Source organism: Corylus avellana, chromosome 5, assembly GCF_965113065.1.
Source record: "Corylus avellana chromosome 5, dhCorAvel1.hap1.2, whole genome shotgun sequence".
Lineage (NCBI taxonomy): Eukaryota > Viridiplantae > Streptophyta > Magnoliopsida > Fagales > Betulaceae > Corylus > Corylus avellana.
Window position 1 is genome coordinate 31,782,527 of NC_142494.1, and position 22,135 is coordinate 31,804,661.

Genomic DNA, 22,135 nt, shown 5'->3' on the forward strand with positions numbered 1-22,135 from the left:
TTTTTTCTTTAGATCTGCTCTCGTGAGCGATCTACAAGGAAAATGATGTAGTTTTCCGATTGTTTTGGGTCGATGAGGAGTAGATCTAGTCTTCTCAAGAGCAGATGTACTTTTATGGCTATTTTTCTGTTGGGGCTGGGTTTTCTCTATTTTTTGTTGTTTGTATTTTTGTTTGAATAAGGATTGTCTAGACCTTTGGGTTGTGGATGTGATCTGTTTTCAGAGCGAAGAAGATGAGCTACCTATGCATTGAGAATCTGTTTATAACAGATCTGATATTACAACTGAAAAGTAGTCATAGATTAGCGGATATTAATGTCATAGATAGACCTTGAATGTTTGATTTTTATGTAAGTATCTATAGTTTGTAACCTCGTAGCATCGGCTATGATTTTTCAGAGATTTTTGTTCTGTGATGTAAGAGGTTATGCTTGTGATCCTTCATTAATGAGACTAAATTTTTTTTAAAAAAAATGCCAAGTGGTAAAAAGTGAAAGTTATTTAGTTATTTAGTCTTATATATTCATTTTCCTTCTCTTTCATCTATCTAGAACAAAAAAATAATTAAAAAAAATAAGAAAATAATAATATTTAACTAAATTTAAGGAAGATGCAGAAAGTTTAATATTTGATTATTTTTAAAGTAATTTTTCAAATTAAAAATAAATAAATTTTTAGCTTCAAGTTTAACTTTTATTTGAAGAGATTATCGAATCATCCCTTTTACTTGGAAAAAGAAAAGGAAACGCAAACACTCTCTGTCTTTGTTTCTCAGTCACACACTTTCACTCGATCTCTACTCTCTTGCTTCGTTTCTCAAGAAAGACTCTGTTTTGCTTCTATTCAAAAACCAATAAAAAAATTCTGTACGTTGTACTGAAAAGAACCCAATTGTCCTCACTAATGTAACGGTTGGTTTTTTGAAGGTGTATGCTGCTTCCATACAGCCCAAAGGAATCAATAGTCTTTCACACTGAAATAATTTTGTTACAAAGAGTATTGTAATAGATATGAACAAATATTTGACTTTCAACGGTTATCTTCAACTGGGTACACAGTAACTAAAATAGTATTGATAAGTAGGACACAATTTTGCACTTTTGCTGCCTATGCTTAAAACTATGACGTTAATGGCGGAACCGGCAATCCCATTGATGGCTGCTGGCGTTGTGACTCCAACAGCTGGCAAAAAAACAACAATCGTCTTGCAGACTGTGGCATTGGTTTTGGCAGGAACGTAGTTGTTGGCCGCGGTGGCTCCTTCTATGTCGTCACTGACCCTGTTAAGTGTCAACCCGAAGCCCGGCACTATGCGTCATGCCGTCATCTAAGAGATAAACCAAGCAAGAGAGAGAGCGCGAGAGAGAGAGAAGTACCAAAAAAAACGTTGAAAAGGATGAAATAAGAGTACGCATGTTCAAATCAGATTGGAGAAAAAGAGAGAGAGAGACAGTTGGAAAACAAAGTGAGGACTGAGGAGACCTTGGAGATCTGGTTCAGGTTAGAGAGAACAGAGGGAGAAAGTGCGTGTGAGAGACCGAGAGACACATACAGTGCCTTTTCTTTTCCAAGTAAACGGCGTTAGACGTTTGCTTTATAGGGAGACTTAAAGGACACACTTTTAAGTGACATTAAATCTCAGCCTTTAAGTTCTAAAGGCACATGATCCCCTCTCATCTATCTCTCTGATATTTGAACTAATCTTCTCTCTCTGTCTCTCTCAGCGGGATGCCGAGAACGTTTGCGTAGTAGACGCCAGATTGAAGCTGACCAGCACCAGCATCTATCCCTAGCCTTTTGGCGGAAGCATCCTCGATGAAACAATTTGAAGAATTTCATTCCTTTGCTACTCTATTTATAAGTATTACTCTATTTATATTTGTAATCGCTATCTGGGAAATTTCGCATTCTGCTTGTATTGATATAGATTCGAATAAAGTTGGGGACTTTAATTACAAACGCTGGGCCTTTTTATCTTTTTGTTTTTTTTGTTTTTTGGTTGTTTGGTTCTATTGTATACAACTCAATTCTCATCTTCAACTCTGCTTCGGGTTGTTCCCCTCACACAAATAACTTTTTCTCTGGGGATTCCCTTTTTAGGGTTTCTGATTTTCTGTTAACTGGATTCTTCTTCGATTTCAATCCATGGAAGAGGGGAACAAGGTTAATCAATGCAAGAGTGAAATGCTATCAACAATGGTGATGTATCCACCGGTAATAACCCAGTACTCTTGAATCTTAATTATTTTTATTCTTACAGCAAATCATTACACGTGAAATAATAAGACATCAAAAGAACATTTTGATGATCTTCATTTGTTTTAACTGCTGTAGTTTCCTTGGCTGATTACACTCTCAAGTCTACCTGCATTTGCGTTTCCATATTTTTGTTTCCACCACCCCCCCCCCCCCCCCCCCCTTTTTTTCTTATAAATAAACATCTTAAATGAAAGGACTTTTTCTATTTTCTTTAGTATGATTTCAAATGAAAATTCATCTCTGGAGCGCTCGCTCTGGCCTTCTCATTGCTTGTTACGACTTTGGTTAGCACTATTATTCTTATTTTCTTTCGAGTGACAAATACTGGAGAACCTAGTGTGTTTTATTGTGGAGCTGATGTCTTGCGAATTGGTAGATGAGTAATGCTATAAGGAGGATTCTGACTAGACTCAAATGTGGTGTGACTTTTAAAATTACCTTTAAATTTGAGATAATCATTATTAAATTTTGATCTAATGGTGATTTTAAAAGTCACATTACATTTAGGAGTACTCAAAGAAAGACTCTAGTCCTCCTTCTAGCAAGTCTCAAGTGCATGTCATTATGGCTATCTTGATGCTTTCTGATTGGAGTTTTAAGTCCCGTAGCAGCTTGCAAAAGAAATTCTCAGTTTATACCTGTGTCTTATGAGTTTGTTTATAGTTCTTGATGTAGCAGATAAAATTAAAGAGAGGTGTAGGGAACAGAGAGAAGCTCTGCCTGGGGAGCCTAAATGTATTATATGTCGTCGCTATGGTGATCAGTGTATATGTGATGAGACAGATGATGATGTCTACAGCTTGGAATGCAAACAAGCTCTACTATGCAGGGTTGCCAACTCACAGCCGCCGGTTGGTCTCCCACCTCCTAAAAAATTACCTGCAACTGATGAGTGCTTTTACGTTAGAGATTCTGATGATAAATCAGGATCTCTATCTTTAACTATCGATCAGACAGCTGAGTCACTCAGAAGGAAGCTTGAAATTCATGTGAAGGGTGAATTAGCTGTGGCACCCATGTTATCATTCTCTTCTTGTAATCTTCCTCAGAAGCTTCTCCAAAATATGGAAGCTGCTGGATATGATGTGCCCACACCTGTTCAGATGCAAGCAGTCCCAGCTGCTTTGATAGGCAAAAGCCTGCTTGTTTCAGCTGACACGGGCTCAGGGAAAACTGCTTCTTTTCTGGTTCCAGTTGTTTCTCGCTGTGCAAATATTCGCATTGAGAGCTCCTCAAACCAGAGAAAGCCATTAGCAATTGTTCTAACACCAACTAGAGAGCTCTGTATACAGGTTGAGGAACACGCTAATTAAGTTACTTTCAAAAAGTTTGCCTTTCAGAACTGCACTTCTTGGTGGTGATGCCATGGCTGGACAACGACACCGCATTGAGGGAGGAGTGGAACTGATCATTGGAACTCCAGGCAGGGTTATTGACTTTTTAACAAAGCATTATATTGAACTAGATGATGTAATGATCTTTGTTCTAGATGAGCGAGGTGGACTCCATGCTCCAAAGGGGTTTCCGGGATCAGGTAATGCAGATCTTTAGGGCTCTATCGCAGCCCCAGGCCTTGATGTATTCGGCAACAATCTCACAAGAGGTAGAAAAGATTACAAGCTGTATGGCAAAAGATATTATTGTCATCTCTGTTGGCAAACCTAATAGGCCAAGTAAGGCTGTGAAGCAGCTGGCTATATGGTTTGAGTCAAAGCATAAAAAGCAAAGGCTTTTTGACATTTTAATGAGTAAGCATCATTTTATGCCACCAGTTGGGGCAGATCTCCTGTCTAATGCAATTACAGTCACCACTTGGATGAAAGCTTTATCAATGCATGGGGAGAAGTCCATGAAGGAGAGGAGAGAAATTGTGAGAACATTTTTGGTGGGTGAGGTTCCAGTTATTGTGGCCGCTGGGGTTTTGGGTCGGGGTCTTAATTGATCTCCTGGGTGTGAGACAGGTAATAGTTTTTGACATGCCCAATTCCATCAAGGAGTACATCCATCAGATAGGGAGAGCGTCCAGATTGGGAGAGGAGGGTACAGCTATTGTGTTTGTGAATGAAGAAAATAAGAATATGTTTCCAGAGTTGATTAAAAATTTAAAATCTGCTGGAGCTGCTGTACCTCGGGAGCTTGTTAATTCACGGTTTGCAGTTGGTTTTTTATCTGGTGGCGAAGGCCAGAAAAGGAGAAAGCGTACGGTTGCTGACGTCTGGAATTAATGCTTCGTAGATTTTTGGCTTCAATTCAACATCTTGGAAATATTCAATAAATCAGACGGACATTTTGCCATTAGAAAAAAGGTAAATTGGTACTTCACTCTGAACTCACATCCTAGCTGCATTAATCATGATTATTACCACTTTTGAACTCACTGGATAGCTGTGTATGGCAAGAAATAATGCTGATAGCACTTTCTGATAGCACATTGATAAATCGGGCTGATAAATTAGGCAACGTTTACAACTAGTGGTCTGGAGAACTGAGAGGACTGTATACAATTAGCAATGTTGTTGTGGCTTTTGGTCCACACAACCAATCTCAGCGTACTTAGAGAGGTCAGTATATAGCGAAAAACTACTTTGACTTGCAGTCGCGGAAGTGAAATGAGAGATATCGATTGTTACAGTTTGTAAATGTGCTCTTCTGGGAGTACGTTGTTTGCTTGCATAATTAAGCTAACTGAATGCATATTGGAGAGACTTATCTACTGAGGATTTTCTGCAATTTTTATTGGATTTGGACATTAATACTAAGTTGATGCAAGTCCCTTTCTGCAATTGCAAATATTTCTTTGAAGTAAGATGTAGAATATTGCTTATACTGTAAAGCATTAGATATAAAAAGAATCCACCCCACTGATTATTTGCTGGATCCTGTGACTAGCATATTAACTTCTGGTAGTTTAAGAGTATCATTCAATATGATTGCACGCGTCATTGTCTCTCCATGATTGCTTTCAGAGAGTTGAGCTATATCGCTGAATGCAGAACCTTTATATACGATACACTGTACAGGAATATCCTACTGTCGGCTGATTTTATGATCATGAACCAGAGTCAATTGGTCTGTTTACTATGTACGTAAAAACGTGTCTTGGTTGACACTTGACACAAGATGAATAAATGCTGGAGTAGCGTTTTGAGCATGCATAGGAGATCGATAAACTTGATATTTCAAGGCTTCATTAATAGAAAGCTCAGATCTTACTTGTTAACGGGAAAGGATGCAAATGATTTTCTTTGTCTAGTGGCTTCTGTAGTTTCGTGACCTGAAATAGATACGTGTCCTTTTTTTTTTTTTTTTGTCCCTAGCGTAATAGATAAATATGTTAATGCCAAAAGGTTAAAATCATCGAATCAGTTAAAAATAACGCTTAATCATGAGGAGAAGCATTATTGTTTTTGTTGGTGAGAGGAATATGGGAACAATTTTAAAATATTAAGTAATTTTGAGTTGTTTGTTAATGTTTTGATTTCAAAAAGAAAAAAAAAAATATATATATATTTTTAAATAAAGCCATAGTCATTGACATTGTTAGAGCATTCTCAATGGAAGAGCTATATTTTTATGTAAAATGGCTCTTTAAAACTCACTTTTATCTAGTTTAGCTAAGCAATTTTTAAGTGTCTCCACATTCAATTAGCTATATTTCTAAAAAAAAGATGGGAAAAGATTTGGGAAAAAGATAAAGCAGGAGAGAAACACTAAAAAGTAAAATGGTTCTCTTAAAAAGTACTGTTACATTTAACTTTTTTTTTAGTTCTTCTAATCAAATATTTATTTTACATATATTTTGGGCTTAACCAATGTGGGAGGTTTTTTAAACATTTGAAGAACTATTCTAGATAAAAGTAATATTTGGCTCTTCCATTGAGAATGCTCTTACACGATGCAAACAAAAATATCTCTCAGCGGCGTCGGAGACTTTTAGAGAGCTTATAATCTCTCCCTTCCCTTGCGATTTCCTTCAGCTGGCTTTGACTCCTCATTGTAACTGCCAACGAATGAGGAGGCACTTTTCCCCACCCTTTCCTCTTTGTTTCCTCTCATATTTTCCCTTTCTTTTTTTTTTCCTCCCTCTCTGTCTCTCTCTCCCTGTCTCTCAACTTAGAGGACAAATCTAATGCATTTCTTTACTCTCCATCGCCCACGCGCCACCGTTCCACCCTCCATCCCTTCATTTCAGGTGGCCTCTTTCTTGGCTCGTGAGTAAAAATTCATTGACCAAACCAATTAAATGGCATATTTCCAATAAAATTTATGTTTTTTTTTTTTTTTTTTTTTGCATTATTTTAGTAGTAATGGGGCTTTATTGGGGATACTCCACCCATATTTTGTGGTTGTTATTTGATGGAGAGATATGCTATTTCCCAACATTCTCTATTGATATTGATGTGGCATGCTCACTAGACCCCATAATTAAAAAGTTAAAAAATTTAAAAGTAAATAGAACATGCTACGTAGCACTCCACTTTGATGTACTATGCCCCTTCCCTCCCCATTGTACTTGCGAAAAAGAAAAAAACCCGCCGTCCGACGCTTCTGTCATTCTGTGCGACATCACATGATTTTTTTAATAAGAGAAAAGAAAAGAAAAGAAAAGTAAATGAGCAGCATACAAATTACCAAACGAAAGGATACGAGGTGGGCCTACGATTGCCGCGTCGTGAGCCGAGAAACCGTGAAAGCTGACCAACCCCCAAACGCCCGACCCTGATATGAAAAATGGAAATATTCATGATTTGGTGAGGATACTTTGTTCATCGTGACATCATTAACATCTTCCGCTTCTCTTTGAAACATTGATCGACCAGCCAACCAACTTACGGCATCACCGGAAAAGGTCAAGCTATAGGATATCGTGTGTGCGTGTAAAAGTAAGTATCTTGCTTGTTCTGACTATCTCTATTATTGGTCAATTTATGATCAGAAGGAAACCTTTTCAAGATTAGCCATTGCATTCGCGGGTCATTACTTTTGTTTCATTTTCATCTTCTTTGCCTTTCTGATTGCAACTACTACAGAGACCCAGATTAGATTTCGGAATAAATTCCTCTTTCTCTCCTTTGCATATTTCACTAGGTAATTTTGTTTTACTTTCATTTTTTTTTTTTTTGCTTCTTTTTGTTATCTAATCTGTCTATGCCTCTCTCCTTTTCCCTCTCCCCCCCTGCTAAGCTTGATCTAAGTTTGGAGTTAAAAAGATCATTAGGTTGGGTTTGGGGATACTCTTCCTCAGATATATGTGTTTATATATCCTCTTATTTGAGGCAATCTGCAATTTTTCGACTTTATTTAAATCCAACTAGTACTAGCTCAATCGGCATGAGACCATGCCTCATGAATTAGAGATATATCTAATTGAGTTCTATTCAACCATATCTAACCGCATGTAAAGTTTGCGAGATCTGTTGAATTCAATATCTCCTAGCTATTCGTTGTTTTGTTATTATTACATGCAAATGGTTAATTATTTATCCCAAAGAAAAGATAAAAAGCACATGATCGATAAATGTCCTCCATTTACACATTGTTCAACAACACCGTATTTAACTTCACCTACATAATTTATTATATCAATTTCTCACCGATAACTGGTTTACCAGTGGTGTGGCTTCTCTATCTTTTGTACCAACCTACTAAATGCCGAGAATATCTTTATCAAAACTCTTACTATTACCGCACATTGTTTCAAACTACTTAAAGATGCTCTGTCGCGTTGTTGTTTGTAATTTGCATCCCGATATGGTATTTGATTATTTGTTGATGATTCGTTTTGTTCTCTGTATCTTCAATATAGGAAAATGCTTAGGATACTATACCTTTTATTTCAATTTCTTTATAAACTGATGTAACCGTCCATAATTTGTGAAATGATTAAGAGTGCATTGTTGACAAGTCATGCACTAACTAATTTAATTGACAAGACCATTTGTTAAGAATTTGTGGTAAAAGCTGTAGTTCCCTGGCAGCACTCTTCACTATATTATTTAAATGAATTGTCAAAGATTAAAAAGACTACGGATATCTAATCTAGGATATGTAGCATGCTTTTATGCATTTAACTGCGGCAGATCAGCAGCGGGGGAATATTTTAGTCTCTGATTTCACGTGAAGAAGTTAGTAGTAGGTTTCAGGAAACATTATGTGGATGGGAACTCAGAGTGTGGGTGAATGTTCTAGCTCAACTTCCTTGAGCAGTCAGCAGGATGTTGAGGATGACCGGATGATTGCTGTTATACTATCTGAAGAGTATGCCAAATTAGATGGTGCAGTTGCTAGACGCCTTTCCAACCTGGCGCCTATTCCTGTAAGGATGCTTGCATTTCCTTTTCTTGTTAGAATTTTAAAGTAGGCCTTTTACTTTAGTTCATCCAGTAACAGCTTATTTGACTATACCTTGTTTTATTTTGTGGATATTTAACTAGAATTTATTTCAGTATTGAATTCAAAAGCTTATTCCTCACGAGAAAAAAAAAAAAAAAAAAAATCCATATGACGGAGAAGACTTGTCTGTTATGCTTTGTCATTGGGAATTCAATGTTTTCTCAATCTTTGTTGGTAGAACAACACGCCCCCCCCCACCCCCCCCACCCCCCCCCCCCTCCCCCCCCCTTCATCCTATGACTCTGATTGTATCTAATACATCTATCACCCACAAATTATTCATTGTATTTTATCATGCATTATATTTTACATGGTAAACCCTTGAGTTCTTTAACTATTTGTTGCTTGATTGACCTCTTATTCAATGAAAGAAACATGCTTTTGTAAATTTATTATGATATTAATTTCTTGAAATTCCAGCATGTCCCGCGCATAAATTCCTACATCCCCAACTTAAGTGATGCAAGTTTGGATCACCAACGGCTTCTCCAGAGGTATGTTTTGTATGGTTGACATTTACAATTAAAATGTAGATTTCTTGAGGGGTAATTGAGTTTTTCACTATTAAACAGCTTGTAATCTCTTGCTTTTGAGAAATAAATGCTAGAAAATATATCAGTAGTCAAATGATAATTTAATATTTATACACAAGCACTCGCGCATCAGATGAGCATTCATTTAAGTGTTTAAACATTATTTGAGGTGCTCAAGTATGTGCTAATTAGTAACAATATGATACGATCACTACTCAAGCATGTCTTTGTGCATTAAATTATTTGAATAAGAAAGGGCTGGAGTAACCATATAAGAAGTTAATTTCCCAAAAATTGGGCTCGATATAGATACGCTCCTTAGTCTTTCCTTAGTCTTTTCCTGTACTTTTGGAAAAAGGAACTAAAATGACTTTTGGTATCTTTACTCATGGCGTCAGTTGATCATAGGAACTATTCAAATTCTCAAGTGATAATTAGGAAACAAGATGTGCTAGATCTATAAGCTGCCCTTGTAACACCTAGTTTAGAACAGAAATGACAAAAAAAAAAAAAAAAAAAAACTGTTGTTGCCACATTGAAGCTCATATATGTCTCTCCTCCAAACTACCCACACTCAAATAAAAGCATGCAACTTCCTTTAACTGATTGCCCATTCACCCCTTTCAGAATCACTCATTCTCTCTTTGATATGTAGTAGAAAGAAAAGGCATATTGAGGGAAAGATTGTAACGAACTAGGGAAAAGCAATAGCCACATCTACGCTATCACTCCAAATGGACTAGTGAATTTGGAGCTTTCCTAGAATCAATTATAAAGCCTTGCCTTGTTTCATCTAATAAGTAAGCAATGTGAGACTTAATACGCATGAGTCTTTTTATAAATCACCCTAAACCCTATATGGGTTAGGGTGTTACAATCTCACCCTTTCTTCCAAATATGTGACTAGGGTGTTACAATCTCACCCCTTAGACCCTTGACATCCTTGTTAGGGGTACGTCATATGGTGTTGACAGTGTTTCATGGCATTACAACCTAGCTTTAATACCATTTGTAACGACCTAAGAAAAATCGTTAGTCACATCTGCGCTATCACTCCAAAAGAATTAGTCAATTTGAATCTTCTATAAAATTAATTATAAAGCCTAGTTTCACCTAGTAAGGAAGCAATGTGAGACTTAGCACTCATGAGGGTCTTTATAAACTACTTACTTTATGTGGGCTATTCATCTTCTCAATATGAGACCTGAGTGTTACAAAGATAGAGTTAAGTTGATTTGGTTATGTTGTATCATTAGAGATCTTTGTAATGATAGACGTTATCATACCCGTTTGGGATTTGGGGCGTGACAGCCCTCTTTTTGGTTGACAAAAGTAAGTAACGGAGAATGATACTTTTGGAATGAATAATGAAGGTGTGAACCAGTGGGGATATATATTTTTTTAATGGAATTCTAAGATCTATTTGCATGTACTTCATGGTGCATAAAATATCCTTAAACTAGTTTTAGACATATAGCAATTTATCTTTCGATAGATGTTCAAATGTATCAGTTTATGGAATTATGAATTATCTGTAGGATTCAATATCTGAAGTGAACTTTTTCCCCAAATCTATGCATATTTGTTATACTAATTACAAACTCCCTCAATCATTAGGTTTCAATGACATGGTGATTATCAACCATTTGAATCACCAAGCTTATCTCTTGATGCTTGCCTTGTAACAAATTTTTAAGAAAAATTCTTGATGTTCTGCATAAATGCACGGGCATACAGTCTGATATGCACCTCTAGAATCTTACATCTTGAGGCAGATTATAAATTCTCTATTTCCTGTCCTCTAATTTGTGCATGTTTATTCTCAACAGAATTTGTTTTTGCTTCTTGGAAAAGTAAATTTTGTTTTGATATCATAATATTCTGCATCTCAATGTCTGCTAATGTGTGTCTCTGTTATGCATGTAAACATCTTTTTTATTTTTTCCAATATTGATGAACATGAATTTGTAGCCCCAAGGCTTATAGTCATTACTTTTGGAGATGGCTTTGATGCTATTGTGTGGGTGGGATAGTCATTAAGTTCATCCTAGAAATTGTCAATATATGGAAATGCAAATTAAGTCATAGATCTTTCTTGTTAACTGAGTGAACATGAAGATATAACATCTGGAGTATCTGAGCTTATGTCCGAAATTGTTGAGATGGAGGCGCTTGGAGATGCTTTGCTTAAAATCTTGGCTTAAGTATTTAGTCAACTTCTCATTTCTTTCTCCCAGGCTGAATGTCTATGGTCTATATGAAGTGAAGGTCTCAGGCGATGGAAACTGCCAGGTATGTGCAATAGTGCTGAAGTAATGCCCAAATGTTTTCTTCTTTCATTTATTTGTCTTTCCATTCTATTGCAGTTTCGTGCACTTTCAGACCAGATTTACAAGTCACCTGAATATCACAAACATGTTCGGAAAGAAATCGTGCAACAGGTAGAATGGATTTGAAGTGGCTAAATGGATGGAGGAATAGAGTTTGAGGAGGATTTTTCTTTTTTCAAGAATTGGGGGCAGATTGAAAGTTGAAGAACTGCAATTTCATGGGTTGAGACTTTAATTTCATTAACTCTTGGCAACACTTTGGGAGAAGGGAGGATGAAAAAACTGAATAAAAGAAAGAACCTTCATTACTACTGCCACTATAATAATGTTGTTGATTTTAATGATTTTAATTCCTCTGCCGCCACTGTGGCCGCCAAGGCTGTTACTATCATCTCTGCCAGTACCACCACCCCTACTGTCATCCTGGAACAGTGCCAAAATTGCTGCTGTTGATTTCAGCAGCACCACCTCCTTTCTTCCCCATTTCCTTCCAGTAAAGCATCACCACCATACATGACCACAATCTCCATTGAATTTTCATAACTACCATGACCATTTTTCACTCTCCCTACATTCTGTCCCTATTACCACTGTCATCCTTTATCACCAGCTATTGCTGTGACTTATAATTACCCCTGCCATCTGTGAGCACTAACCCCCAACAATGGCAAATCGTACTGGCATCAGCTAATAGCAACTACTACCACCTCTAGCACAGACTTGTAGAAGGTTGGGAATCAAAATGATCTATCCAAAGAACACCAACCCCCCCCCCCCCCCCCCCCCCCCCCCCCAAGAACAAACAAATCCCAAACAAGATTATAGGATTACATTTCCTGTTCCAAGACTTCCAACCTTTTGGATTAGAATTATGAAGACCTTTGATAATGCGTGGAACTAAAGACACTGTTTGCTTTTATCATTTTTGAATAGTAATTTGTTCAAGTCACTCAACCTTTAATATATTGCTTTTGTAAAGGGGGACTGAAGTTAGAATATATTGTAACAATACTAAAATGAATAAATCAAAAATTTCAGTCAGTATTGTAGAGATATGTTTGAGTCGGCAAGCAGTGGTTTGAAATTGGAAATGCAATGTGCTCTGAATGTTGGTAAAAATAGTTACAAATATTTGATGTGAGTGGTAATGAATCCTCACATCAGTCTGAGGAGGCGGAAAGCAATCTAGTTTTTGTTGAACTTAATACTCACGAGTGCTTAATTTGATTCTGCTTATGTTAAACTACTTTTTCCTGTTGCAGCTCAAAGACTACCGTGCTTTATATGAAGGCTATGTCCCAATGAAGTACAAACGTTATTACAAGAAAATGGCAAAGTATGTTAGTTTGCTAAAGGTCATTTCTTCCATTGTTTGCTGTAATAAGCCTTTAAATTTATGGATGCATTTATACTGTGGTTTATTAGTAAGCAAAAAATGCTGGTAGAGAAGATTTCTATCTTCACTTTCTGGTGCGCTTAATGATGCAGATCTGGTGAGTGGGGGGACCATGTTACCTTACAAGCAGCAGCTGATAAGGTCTGGTATTTTTATCTAATCTAGTTGCTTTTCTGTAGAAGATTTAGTTAATAGTACTATTTCAGGGTTGCATCATGCCTTTATTGAGTCAACTAAATTGCCATAAATCTCCTTCGGGCTATGTTTTATATTGTGGTGTTAACTGTTAATGTACAATGTCATTTCTTGTACTTCCAACATCAGCATGCATTAAAGAGCTGCTTGTTTATACGCAGTTTGTGGCGAAGATATGCCTGTTGACATCATTTAGAGATACTTGTTTTATTGAAATCATGCCTCAGTGCCAGACACCTAAACGTGGTAAGACTGGAAGATTACCAAAATCCCCAATGACAATTTTGTTCGGTTGTTAAAATTGTAGCATATAAAAGTAATGAATTATCAGATATTCCAAAACCTTAAGTTGATAAGAAATATTAAATTAAATCACTTAACTATTATTTTGATGTTCTCTATTATGTGTGGGACTAAAACTCTCATGCAATAAGTGAGCCTCACGTATGGGTTAGACTTCCCATAAGAAATGAGACCAACATATGGGATTTTAACTTTTTAAATACTTGCAAGTAGAGTACAACCATGGTTCAAACACAGGATCACATACTTTGATACTATGATAAATTACTCTTTAGCCTAAAAGTTTGTTGATTGAAAATGGAAAACTTTAATCACTTAATCATTGATTAACTTTAAAACTTTGTATATTATATGTGCAATGTATTTAAAATTCCTATACCTGTTGGTCAGCACATTGCCTCAATTTCTCCAAATAAATCCTGCTTGTCTAACTCTTGTTGCAATTGTTTTTTTTTCTGAAGTTTTTGCCATGGGGATCATTGAAATTGCAAGTTGAAGAAAACCTTTTTATATTTCCATCCAAGTGCTCTCTATGTGTAGGGTGTAGTCATATTTTCTTGGAATCAGAACTTCAATCACTGACTTTCTTCTCTAAAATGCTACTGGAAGCAATTTTAGTAGGTAGTTAATTACCGTAGTTTATTGTTTATAGATATTTGAGCAACGAAAATATGGCCATGGGTTAAAGTAGCAGGCCCGTTATTTGAATGAACTGAGAGCATGGACTTGCACTTCTGGCAAAGATTTTAAATATACCTGTTATTAGGTGGATGGTGTCCATGTAAACTCAAGATGTTAAGGTTCAGGGAAAAACCTTTATCTCCAGCGTGTTTATATAAGATATATGGTAATATATGTAAATATTCCTATCAATTTCACATTCTTACATTTCCCCTTTTTTAACAAAATGATGCAGAGTTGTGGTTAAGTTTTTGGTCTGAGGTTCATTACAATTCGCTGTATGAGATTCGAGGTATGTCTCTCTTTTAAGACCTCAATATGTAGGGATGAAGCTGAAATGTTATATGCTTGTCAGTTGTCAAGGAATATTGAAGTTTTTGCTAATTTTGTAAGTTGCTTGTTGCTGTGCAGATGCTCCAACTCAGCCAACGCCTAGGAGGAAACACTGGTTATTCTAGGTGAAGCAGATTGTCCATTGTGGTATACCATTCGGGATTTTGAGGGATTTACTATCATAAATTGTTATATTTGGATATTATCTTTAATTCTTATATTCTTTTGTAAGATTGATTGTCGTCTTTCTTCTTTTTTTTTTTTTTTACTGGATTCAGATTTGTTTTATCCGTAAAAAATGTAGAATATATTTATATTGAGTATTAAGAAACATTGGTTGTTCTAGGTGAAGCATATCGTCCATTGTGGTGCGATGGCCTAACTACCTCCTGAGAGCTCTCTCTTAAAAGAAAAAAATATGGTGATGTTGACTCGAACAAATGTACGCCGACAGTACATGTGTCAAATTTTGATTAGATATGACCTGGGTAACAACATTCGGTGATGGTGCATATCTTAAGGAGTGACTTAAAGTATTTTAAATCTTAGTCTCTTAGAGATTGATTTGATAAAAAGGTTTAAACTAGATGGACCTCTGCTCTATTTTCCCCCCTTCATTAGTTTTCCAAATGCATATCCATGATTATTAACGGGCTCTTTCAAGTTTGAAAGTGACAACTATAGATCAAAGCTTGTAGAAGCGTGATGATCGGTTGATGTAAGGCGAAAACGCTGAAAACTAATGAAGCTTATCAATAATCATGGACCTCTACACTCTTGAAAGAATCCATTAATAATTATTAGAAATGTAACATAAATGAGAAATGCTTGAAGTACGCATGGCGCATGAGTAGAGTTTCTTTATTGGAAATGATCAAAACAATTAATAAAGAAAAATATTACGGGTACCAATGAATAAGTTCTACATCATCTTAGTATTCATCTTTTGGAAAAATATTTAGTACCCTAACATTTTTCAAACAAAATTTCTAAAAAAATTAGGATCTGGATCCCTAGCAATAGTTGGAGAATTGTCAATTTTTTTTGAAATCCTAGCCATTAAATCTCATTCAAGAGTCTACAAGCTGTCACGTGTCCCATTAATTAAAAAACTAATATTTTATTATTTAAAACAAAATAAAAATAATAATAAAAAAGTATGAGGTGGCCGGCCACCCCACCCCCAAGGGCCGATTGGGGGTGGCCGAACCACCCCCTGGGGCCATGGGGTTGGCTTCAGCCACCCCAAAGGATCGGTTGGGGGTGGCCGGGGCCACTCCCAATCGGCCCTTGGAGTATTTTATTATTATTATTATTATTATTATTTTGTTTTATACTTTATTTTTACAATTTAAATAATAAAATATTATTTTTTAATTAATGGGACACATGGCAGCTTGTAAATCCTTAGATGAGATTTAATGGCCAAGATTTCAAAAAAAATTGATGGACAATTCTCCAACTATTGCTAGAGATTCCGATCCAAAAAATTACATGAAACATACTTTCTTGGTATTCCTTAAACTAAGGGAATACCAAAAAAACCAATTTAGTGCCACTATAAATTTAGGATATAACACTTTTACTTTTGTTAGCATTATTTAATACAAAATGCTCTCTCTTTCTTCTAGCATTTATTTGAAATAATATTTAAATAGCTATCTCTTTCTTCTGTCTTTCACCTAACATTTAACTTAAAAAATATTTAAATGATATATAAAAAAAAAAAAAAAAATTATAAAATGAGCTATTGTATAATTTATTTGAATATGGAAAAAAAAAGTAGTTTGATTCTAGAAATTTGAGAAAAATCTAAAAGAAACTGCTAATGCTCTTAGTGGCCAGGTGTGCACAAGAATAGACACTCTTTAAAATTTTTTGATGCATGCATTTTTTAAATTGGTGACGTTTTAAAAAAAGGTTTCACTAAAACATGGATTTTTTGTAATCCCAGTCAGTCCATCTTCAAATTAACTGCAGGATGAATATGAATGAGAATATTACTTTAGTGATGATAAACAAATAAGTCTAAAGAAAGGAATGATTGTTGCTCCAGAGCTAGCTAGGTAGACCGAATATGGGACTAGCGAAAGAAAAATAAGAGACCGATTATGGGATCCTTGTTGTCATTACTCAGCCCTCAATTAACAAAGAGAGCAAAAGAAAAAAAAAGAAAAAAAGTTAGGAATGATTTGTTGCTCCAGTGCGTGTTTCTTCTGCTTACGAAGAAAGCTGTCTCCAATGCTTTTTGCGTTGGAACAACATTAACAGATACAAATGTATATTATTATATTATAATACAGAAAAAGGAAAGGCCATTAAACATGGTCCGTTATTCTATGTTTTTTTGGTGCTTATAAATGGAGCTTGCCCATCCCAGGATTAATTGCGGAAACACCTGTTAATTCCACTTTCTTGATTTTACTGTTTCCTTCCTGGGTTCTTCTATATTCAAGCCTTTCACCTCCATCTCCATCAGAAAACAGTGCAGCCAGGAAACATGGCAAAGCAAGTAGACTTACAGGTTTTGACGCACGACAATTAATGATCTATTTTATATTTCTTACAAATTAAGTCACTAATGCTCTTCATTTTTTCTTCTTTCTCTTCTTTTTCCATCCACAATTCTCACTTCTAAGGTCTGAAATTAAATTGGATTGACTTTATTATTCCAGAAAGTTGAGTTAAAGGTTTCTGTCAACTGCTGTGATGGTTGCAAGAAGAAAGTTAAAAAGGTGTTACAAAGCATTGAGGGTACGTAATAAATAACTTTCTCTTGCTCTTTACACTATCCTGCCCTGTTCCTGCTAATTATGGAAAAACACATTATCAGGTGTTTTGAAGACAGAAATCGACCCTTTGCAGCCCAAAGTTACAGTCCTAGGGAATGTGGATCCACAAATTTTAATCAAGAAGCTTCTGAAAGTTGGAAAACAACCAGAAACATGGAGCTATGGGAATCAGAATGCTGGGAAGGAAAAGAAAGAAGCAGAAATGGCAGTGACAAATGAGAAAGGAAAGCCAAAAACTGGGTGTGATCAGCAAGCAAAGTGCCCAGATTCAAAGGATAAAATTAGAGAGAGCACAGATGGTGGGGATGGAAACAAGAATATAGCTGTAAAGAAGGATCAGAAGGAGATGGAGGGCACTGTAAGTAGTTCTGGTTTCCAAGTCATTAAGAATGAAATTCATCCAGAAGTGAATTGCACTGCCATCGAGTATCCAAGCTTGTTGCATGATAGAGCTAATGTTAAGAGTCTGACTCAGACTCAATGCTATTACATGGTCGGGCCCTCTGTGATCACCTTGCCCTATCATGCAATACCTTCACATATGGCTCCTCCTCTCCTACCAACTTGTTGTGGCGAGGAGTACTACAACTATGGAAGGCCAATATCTCAGCCACCAGCAACACGAATTGGGGATTATTTCAGTGATGAGAATACCGTGGGATGCCACGTGATGTGAGACCACCCATCGCTGAGGCTCAAAGGTGTTGGAAGATTTCGTTTTAAGAGGAAAGTTCGCGAGTCTCTTTTGGAGTCTACAAGTACTCCACATTATGAGAGAGCTAAGAGGCCGGGGAAGTTGGCTAGTCCTTTTTGTAGTCTACATGACCAGTTTTGCTTCTCCCTTTCAAGGATAACTAGAAACGTAATTATGCAAATTAGTCACTTGTTATAATGAATTCTTGGCTATCAATTTCCTTCTTTTTATTTTTTATTGCATGAATACAATTTCCTTCAACAAACTCTAATAAATACCAAGTGTCTTTTAACATATTTGGGTTTCTCAAAACATGTTAATCGATCCTGGGATATAGAAGAACCTAGCTAGGAAGAAAATAGTAATTTTTTAAGAGGTACAAGTTATGACTATTATTCTCCACTTTTTGGTGTTCCTCCCCATTTCCCCCATATTCCGTATCTCACACGGTTGAAAACAAGCAAAATTTAAAGTTTCTATTGCTCAAATGTCAAGTTCCCTCACTTCCCTCCTTAAGGGCCATGTGGGATTGGAGCACTACATGACATGGCTTTGACAAGGACGGTAAGGGTTTAAGAGGGAAAATCTATAACACCTCGGGTCCCCACATTGTGAAGATGAGTAGCCTATATAGTGCGTAATTTATAAAATAGAAAACTTTTTATCAGGACCATCCTGATAACACCCCTTTTACAGCCTCCAATCAATAACCGACACATAAGTAAAAACATAAAAAGTGCACAAAAATAAGTTGGATCAAAATACATTAGATTTTAGGGTGATAAAATCTCTAAAGGGTTAACCTTTCACCTCTAGGTTTTAGTTTTGAATCCAAAAAGAGTTTTGAGGCATTAGAAACGGGTGTTGATGTTGGTCATGGCCGGCGAGATTTGAGGCGTTTACCACAGGCCAGACTTGTGGGTCTGGCTTGGGTCTTGTTGGCTACGAGTTTTTTTTTTTTTTTTATTTGATTTGATTTGGTGTGATTGTTCTCACTTTTATTTTTTGCATTTTTCTTAAATTGATGATGTATCACATAGTAATTGAAAACTACAAAATGGGTGTTATCAAGATAGACCTGATAGTAGGGGCTTTCTTTATAAAAACATTCATGGATGTTAAGCCTTACATTGCTTACTTACTATATATGTGAAATTGGATTTTATAAGTCCAACCTTGCTTACTAGGTGTAGCTAGCACTTTTTCCTATGCGTCATAAGTCCCGCCAGGGTCATGTCACAACATGGTGTTACAATGCGGCTCACAAGCTAGAATCATGCATATGATGGGCTGTTAATGGAATTTGAACTTGAATTATGACCCTCCTTTAGTATTTTGCCTTGAATAATGCTATTTAGTAGATCATGATACAACTGAGATGATGTGGTAGTGTAAATTATTATTTGGATCAACTGAATAACATTTCTCTTCTGCTTTGTAAGTTCTAAAAGTTTAAAATAATCCATGAATCAGCCATAAATTTATTATATTCAAAAATATTTTGTGAATCTTTTAGTTTAAGAAACATTCAAATTTTCTGAGGAGATGCATGGAACTTGGGGATAACCAAAGTAGTGCTGTTGACGGGGTATACTCTGTTGCCAACGTCTGAGTTAACAGGGTAGGAAAAGTGGTAAGAGATACAGCAGCACTGTACAGCTAGTCAAGCTAGCTATGCTTTGAAGGATGAAGTAATATGGTAGGAATTGTGTAAATTTCAAGATGTTGTATCAACTTCAATCATAGCAGTTGCCAATACTATGATTCTATGAAGACTACTCTACCAATTTAGTATTGACGGAAGAGAATGATAAAACCAGTCCTCATGTGAGAACCATATCACCCATTAAATCCTGGCGTCCAGTTTCTGATTCATCAGTTCAATAAATAGTTGACAAAAAAAACAAAAATCACTCAAAGACAGCGTGTTTTGCAAGGCAAGTGACGGTTGAATGTGACATGTATTAGGGATGAACATGGCAGACATCAAAATTTTATATAAAGAGAGGCGAGTTCAGAAAGAGGAAGGAACATATCCCCCACGTTCCTTTATATATTCAAGAGGCCAGCAATCTTGAAGAAATACTTCCATCAGCAATCACAAGGAAGTAAGATTACATTTAGGTCCCAATTTAGAAGTTACTTATTAGATCACTGAGCTGCAAGCCACCCCAGACAAGAACGAAGGTTGAAGGGCGATGTTATAGGTGCTGAACACAATGACTTAGGTAAAAACTGTGTTCAGCCTTCTTTGCCTTTTTGCCCTAACAGTGATGACATTCCCTGTCAGCAAGTTGATCACCATTAATGGCATCAAATATTCTTTTTATTCATGATCAGGTCCCTTTCTGGGTCCGACTTGTTCTTACATTGCCCTTAGGCTGTATCAGGGATCTCCACTTCATATGAGAAATGAATCTATTATAGTCGGCTAATGCGTGCTACCTCGAAGTTTTTGGAAAATTACATTCCTTTTCAAATGCATACAATCAACCCAATACAAGAGACTTCTCCGGCTGCTCATCCTTTCCAATAACATCTCAATAGTGTCACAGAATACTAGAGAAAGCAAACGTTTTGGAATTTGAAGGGTAGACACCCAAGAGGAAGCAAACGAGTTGATCCTTGACCATATTGCATCGCAAAACTTATATGTCCTTAAAGTCCTAAGATTGCATCCAAAATTAGCATCAACATCCAAAAAAGGACTAGCTATCTCTGAGCAATACAGAAACATCATGCAGAGCGGCGTAATAGGAAAACAACTATAATCATTGGATTTGAATCCAAAGGACGAACAGACAGCTGAAGGCAAGGCATAGAACGTTCTTATCGCAAACTCAACCTCGCTATGTCATGGTGATGGACATGGTGGTAAGTTAAAAAAAAAAAGAAAAAAAAAAAAACGAGTACACATCATACCCTAAGTATCTGAAGCTTGGTGGAGAAAGCAATGGCAACCCAGTCGGGCTGGGACGAGGACCATTGCAGCTGCTCGATCTCTGCCCCGGCCGTATACGCGAGAATGGGATCCAAGCCGCCCTCGACAGGTTGGCCCATGGAGGACAAGTCCCAAATCAAGGCCTGGAAATCGTCGCCGGCCGTACAGATGTGGCAGGAACTGTGGGGAGCCCAGGCAATGGCATTAACGGAGGCCTGATGCCTCTGCAATTCGACGACGGGTAGCGTTGGGTAGCGGATGTCGAGGACGACGACCTTGGCGCTGTCCATGATAATGGTGGCCATATATCTGGGATCCTGCTTGTTCCAGCCGAGGCGGACCAAGGGGGTGTCGGGCTCGGAGCTCTCGTAGATGATAGTGGAGTGCTCCTTGTCACGGAGATCGAAGACACGAACCGAGCCGTCAGCGGAGACGGAGGCGAAGACGCCTACGCCGCCCCATGCGATGTCATAGACCTCCTTGTCGTGGGCAATAAGCTGGGTATCGACGATCTCGCGCTCGATGTCCCAGATGGTGCAGGTGGTGTCGATGCTGGAGGTGCCGATGCGCTTGGGCTCGGCCTCGTTCCAGTCGAAGGAGGTGAGGGGCCCACAGAAGTCGCTGTTCTTGTTGCCGTTGAGGAGGCTCTTGAGCTCGACGCGGTGGTCGTCCGAGATCCGCCAGACGCGGAGGAAGTCACCGGAGGTGGCGAGGAGGTCTGGCTTCTGGCACTCCTTGTCAGGGATGAAGATGGTCTTGGTGGCAGGGTAGGGGTGCTCGAAGGAGAGGTTTGGGTCGGAGCGGATCTCGCCGTTGGAATCGTCCAGCTGAACGATCTCCACACGGTTCGGGTACTGCTCCAGGAGGCTGGCTATGGCCAGCCGGTACTTCTTATCGCGGCGGACGCTCCAGTTCATGGCATAGATGTGCCAGGGTGCCTCGTAAGTGTATATCTCAGACCGCTTCTGCTGCTCGTCCGAACCATCCTGAGTCGGATCGCTACTCGCCCCCATACTCCTCTTGACTGAAATTTCAATTGTTGTCAAAATACCCTGGGAGAATTACAGCGGTGGAGATGGGGCGGAAGATGGAACCAATGAATTGGTGGTCTCGCTCCTGAGGCCTGGCTGGTGCGTGAATGTGTGAGGGTATATTCTACTAGCTACTCTCTAGTCTACTCTCTACTGTGTACCGGATTGGCCGGTTACATCTGGGCCGTCCATTCGGCCCATCCACGGCCACACACACTTTCGCAAATGTTATCCTCCGATCCAAACCAAAAACA

General features: G+C 37.6%; 3 protein-coding genes and 1 pseudogene across 13 annotated transcripts; 3 read left to right on the forward strand and 1 right to left on the reverse strand.

Annotated features, from left to right (window-relative positions):
• Positions 1–1,961: 1,961 nt before the first annotated feature.
• Positions 1,962–5,004, forward strand: LOC132182554 (DEAD-box ATP-dependent RNA helicase 41-like; annotated as a pseudogene). The gene is made up of 2 exons (XR_015912070.1): positions 1,962–2,214; positions 2,923–5,004. The product of XR_015912070.1 is annotated as a DEAD-box ATP-dependent RNA helicase 41-like (transcript).
• A 1,781-nt stretch (positions 5,005–6,785) lies between these two features.
• On the forward strand, positions 6,786–14,714 carry LOC132181443 (Cysteine proteinases superfamily protein). Of its 10 annotated transcripts, none has more exons than XM_059594661.2 (10): positions 6,786–7,142; positions 8,383–8,575; positions 9,073–9,146; positions 11,423–11,477; positions 11,552–11,626; positions 12,778–12,851; positions 13,004–13,052; positions 13,268–13,352; positions 14,326–14,382; positions 14,502–14,714. In XM_059594661.2, exons 2-10 carry the CDS (start codon positions 8,411–8,413, stop codon positions 14,546–14,548), a joined length of 681 nt encoding a protein of 226 aa, XP_059450644.1. In that variant the 5' UTR covers positions 6,786–7,142; positions 8,383–8,410; the 3' UTR covers positions 14,549–14,714. The 10 variants fall into 10 exon arrangements, with proteins under 10 accessions (XP_059450644.1, XP_059450646.1, XP_059450643.1 ...); XM_059594663.2 differs by having other exon boundaries at positions 8,386–8,575; XM_059594660.2 differs by having other exon boundaries at positions 8,393–8,575.
• Positions 14,715–16,923: 2,209 nt separating this feature from the next.
• Positions 16,924–17,891, forward strand: LOC132180303 (uncharacterized). The gene is made up of 3 exons (XM_088516262.1): positions 16,924–16,947; positions 17,099–17,177; positions 17,257–17,891. Exons 1-3 carry the CDS (start codon positions 16,924–16,926, stop codon positions 17,889–17,891), a joined length of 738 nt encoding a protein of 245 aa, XP_088372388.1.
• A 2,031-nt stretch (positions 17,892–19,922) lies between these two features.
• On the reverse strand, positions 19,923–21,985 carry LOC132180306 (WD repeat-containing protein LWD1). The gene has a single exon (XM_059593086.2). The coding sequence runs from the start codon at positions 21,861–21,863 to the stop codon at positions 20,826–20,828; it is 1,038 nt and encodes a 345-aa protein (XP_059449069.2). The 5' UTR covers positions 21,864–21,985; the 3' UTR covers positions 19,923–20,825.
• Positions 21,986–22,135: the final 150 nt, after the last annotated feature.

Bases quoted from the DNA above. Each gene is read 5' to 3' on its own strand.
- LOC132180303 (XM_088516262.1), top strand. From the start codon at position 16,924: ATGGCAAAGCAAGTAGACTTACAG. The intron at 16,948-17,098 runs GTTTTGACGCAC...TTATTATTCCAG, and splicing joins CAAAGCAAGTAGACTTACAG to AAAGTTGAGTTAAAGGTTTC. The intron at 17,178-17,256 runs GTACGTAATAAA...ACACATTATCAG, and splicing joins GGTGTTACAAAGCATTGAGG to GTGTTTTGAAGACAGAAATC.
- LOC132180306 (XM_059593086.2), bottom strand. From the start codon at position 21,863: ATGGGGGCGAGTAGCGATCCGACTCAGGATGGTTCGGACGAGCAGCAG.
- LOC132181443 (XM_059594661.2), top strand. From the start codon at position 8,411: ATGTGGATGGGAACTCAGAGTGTGGGTGAATGTTCTAGCTCAACTTCC. The intron at 11,627-12,777 runs GTAGAATGGATT...TTCCTGTTGCAG, and splicing joins GGAAAGAAATCGTGCAACAG to CTCAAAGACTACCGTGCTTT. The intron at 13,353-14,325 runs GTAAGACTGGAA...AAAATGATGCAG, and splicing joins GTGCCAGACACCTAAACGTG to AGTTGTGGTTAAGTTTTTGG.